Source organism: Haliaeetus leucocephalus, unplaced genomic scaffold (genome assembly GCF_000737465.1).
Source record: "Haliaeetus leucocephalus isolate CR32 unplaced genomic scaffold, Haliaeetus_leucocephalus-4.0 Scaffold637, whole genome shotgun sequence".
Classification (NCBI taxonomy): Eukaryota; Metazoa; Chordata; class Aves; order Accipitriformes; family Accipitridae; genus Haliaeetus; species Haliaeetus leucocephalus.
In genome coordinates this window covers 1-2,562 of record NW_010973073.1, presented here as the reverse complement: position 1 = coordinate 2,562, position 2,562 = coordinate 1, and the positions used below count along the sequence as shown (strand labels likewise).

The following is a 2,562-nucleotide window of genomic DNA, read 5'->3' as shown; positions in this document are numbered from 1 at the left end:
TGGGGAGGTGCTTATATGGGCTGGGGGGAGATGTATAAGGTGTAGGAGGGGCTGAGGGTATAGGGTCTATAAGGAGATGGGTGTTCTACATGGGGAGGCTGTATGGGGTTGGGAGGGGTGGTTATGGGGGTCTTATGGGGCTGGGATGATCTATATGGGGGTGTGGGCGTGTGTTTTAGGGTCTATATGGGCCAGGGGGGGTTATATGGTCTATATGGGCCAGGGGGGGTTATATGGTCTATATGGGGCTGGGGGAATCTATAGGACTGTGGGGAGGGTCTATATGGTCTGGGAGGGTGGCCTATAGGGTCTATACAGCCCGGGGGGGAGAAGAACTATGGGGTTTCTATGGGCTTGAGGGGAGTTATAGGGCAAGGGGGGGAGGTGCTGAGGGGAGTCCCTATGGGATCCATACGTCCCAGGTCCTCCCCAACCCGGGGCTGCGGGAGCTGCTGCGCCTCGTCGAGCTCCGCGACAGCTTCGTGGAGGCCCAGATTCGACGGCACGAGGTCAGGGGGGATGCATGGGGGGGGGGACCCAGGTATCTGGGAGGGAATGACACATGTCCCCGCAGGAGTGCCCATCCCCCCCTGGGGACACGGTTCTGGCGGCACTGCAGGGAAGGGACCCAGGCGTCCAGGGGGGTCCCCTGAGCCCCCCCCGCCTCCACATGGCCCTGGTCGATCTCTTCATTGATCTCTTCATCGGGGGCATCCCTTGGCCTGGGCCATCGCCTTCCTGCTGCACCGCCCCGAGGTGCCACACGCATGTCACAGCCGTGTCCGTGTCCCTGCCTGTGTCCTCAAGTCCCCATGGGTGTCCCCCGGGGGGCCTGTGTCCCCACCCGTGTCCTGTGTGACCCCTGTGTCCCTTCCCCATGGCCATCGCCGTCCCCCTGCGCCGCCCCAAGGTGCCACACGCGTGTCACACCCATGTCCATGTCCCCACACGGCTCCGTGGTCCCATTTATGTCCCCCCCACCTTGGCACTGGGTATCCCCCAGGGTGGGACCCACCTCCCCATACTCCATGACACACATGTCACCCCAGGAGGCGGTGCCCTGCGTGTGGCACGTGTATGACACACGTGTGACGTGTCCCCCAGCTGCAGGAGCGGCTGCAGGCGGAGCTCTGGCGGGAGCTGGGTCCCACCGGGACCCCCCAGGCGGGTGACACTGGACGCCTGCCCCTTCTCCACGCCACCATCACCGAGACCCTGCGCCTCCGGCCCCCTGCCCCGCTGGCCCTGCCCCACTGCGCCCGCCGCCACACCAGGTACAGCCAGTAGAAACCAGTATGGACCAGTACAGATGGTTGTGGACTAGTATGAACCAGCATGAACCACTACAGACCACTGGGCATCAGGTTGCAGCACTGTGCACCAAAGCGTATCAGTGTTTTGCACCAGTGTAGACCAGTATGAACCAGTACTGACCAGTGCAGGCATCCTCAGTAGGGCCCCGTAGGCCCCAGTAAATCCCAGTAAGCCCCAGTAGACCCCAGTAGGTCCCAGTAGACCCCAATAGACCCCAGCAGAACACAGTAGGCCCCCGGAGACCCCAGCAGAACACAGTAGGCCCCAGTAAGCCCCAATAGGTCCTAATAGACCCCAGTAGCCCCAGCAGAGCCCAGTAGGTGCCAGCAGGCCCTAGTACACCCCAGTAGATCCCAGTACGTCCCAGTATGCCCCAGTATATCCCAGCAGGCCCCAGAAGATGTCAGTGGAACCCAGTACATCCCAGTAAGCCCCAGTAGATCCCAGCAGGTCTCAGCATGCTCCAGTGGGCCCCAGAAGACCTCAGTAGAGCCCAGTATGTCCCAGTAAACCCCAGTAGGCCCCAGCAGAGCATAGTGGACTCCAGCAGGCCCCAGTGTACTCTAGTACATCCCAGTAACTCCCAGTAGGCCCCAGTAAGTCTCAGTTAACCCTGATAGACTGCAGTAGGCCCCGGTAGGCTCAAGGAGGTCCTAGCAGGCCTCAGCAGGTCCCAGTAGGCCCCAGAGGGCCCCAGAGGGCCCCAGTAGACCCCAGTAGTGTCCAATAGACCCCAGTAGGCTCCAGAGGGCCCAGCAAGTCCCAGTAGACCCCACAGATCCCATTAGGGCCCAGTAGATCCCATTAGGGCCCAGTAGATCCCACTAGGCCCCAGCAGACCCCAGTAGGCCCCAGTAGATCCCACTAGGCCCCAGCAGACCCCAGTAGGCCCCAGTAGACCCCAGTATGCTCCAGAGAGCCCAACAGGCCCCAGTAGACCCCAATAGATCCCAGTAGACCCCAGCAAGTCCCAGTAGACCCCAACAGAGCCCAGAAGATCCCAGTACATCCCAACACCCCGCTGTCTCCTCCCAGTGTCGGGGGCATCCCAGTGCCGGCCGGCTCCATCCTGATCCCCAACCTCCTGGCTGCCCAGCAGGACCCCGACACCTGGCACCACCCCGAGGCTTTCCTGCCCGGTATGCCCGGACATCGGGGTCCCCCCAGACGCCGGGGTCCCCTGAATCCCTTGGGGTCTGTCCCCTCCCAGACACCTGGGTCCCCTGACCTGTGTGGGTGGCTTTCTCC

At 62.5% G+C, this 2,562-nt stretch overlaps 1 protein-coding gene across 1 annotated transcript; it reads left to right on the top strand.

The window, feature by feature from the left end:
* Positions 1 to 422: 422 nt before the first annotated feature.
* LOC104838670 (steroid 21-hydroxylase-like) lies at positions 423 to 2,453 on the top strand (the record flags this gene model as incomplete). Its single annotated transcript, XM_010578535.1, is given in 5 exon segments — positions 423 to 509; positions 542 to 710; positions 713 to 756; positions 1,105 to 1,274; positions 2,350 to 2,453. Coding segments are annotated over 5 exon segments (574 nt in total), but the record flags the coding sequence as incomplete, so codon positions are not given.
* Between the last annotated feature and the right edge of the window lie 109 nt (positions 2,454 to 2,562).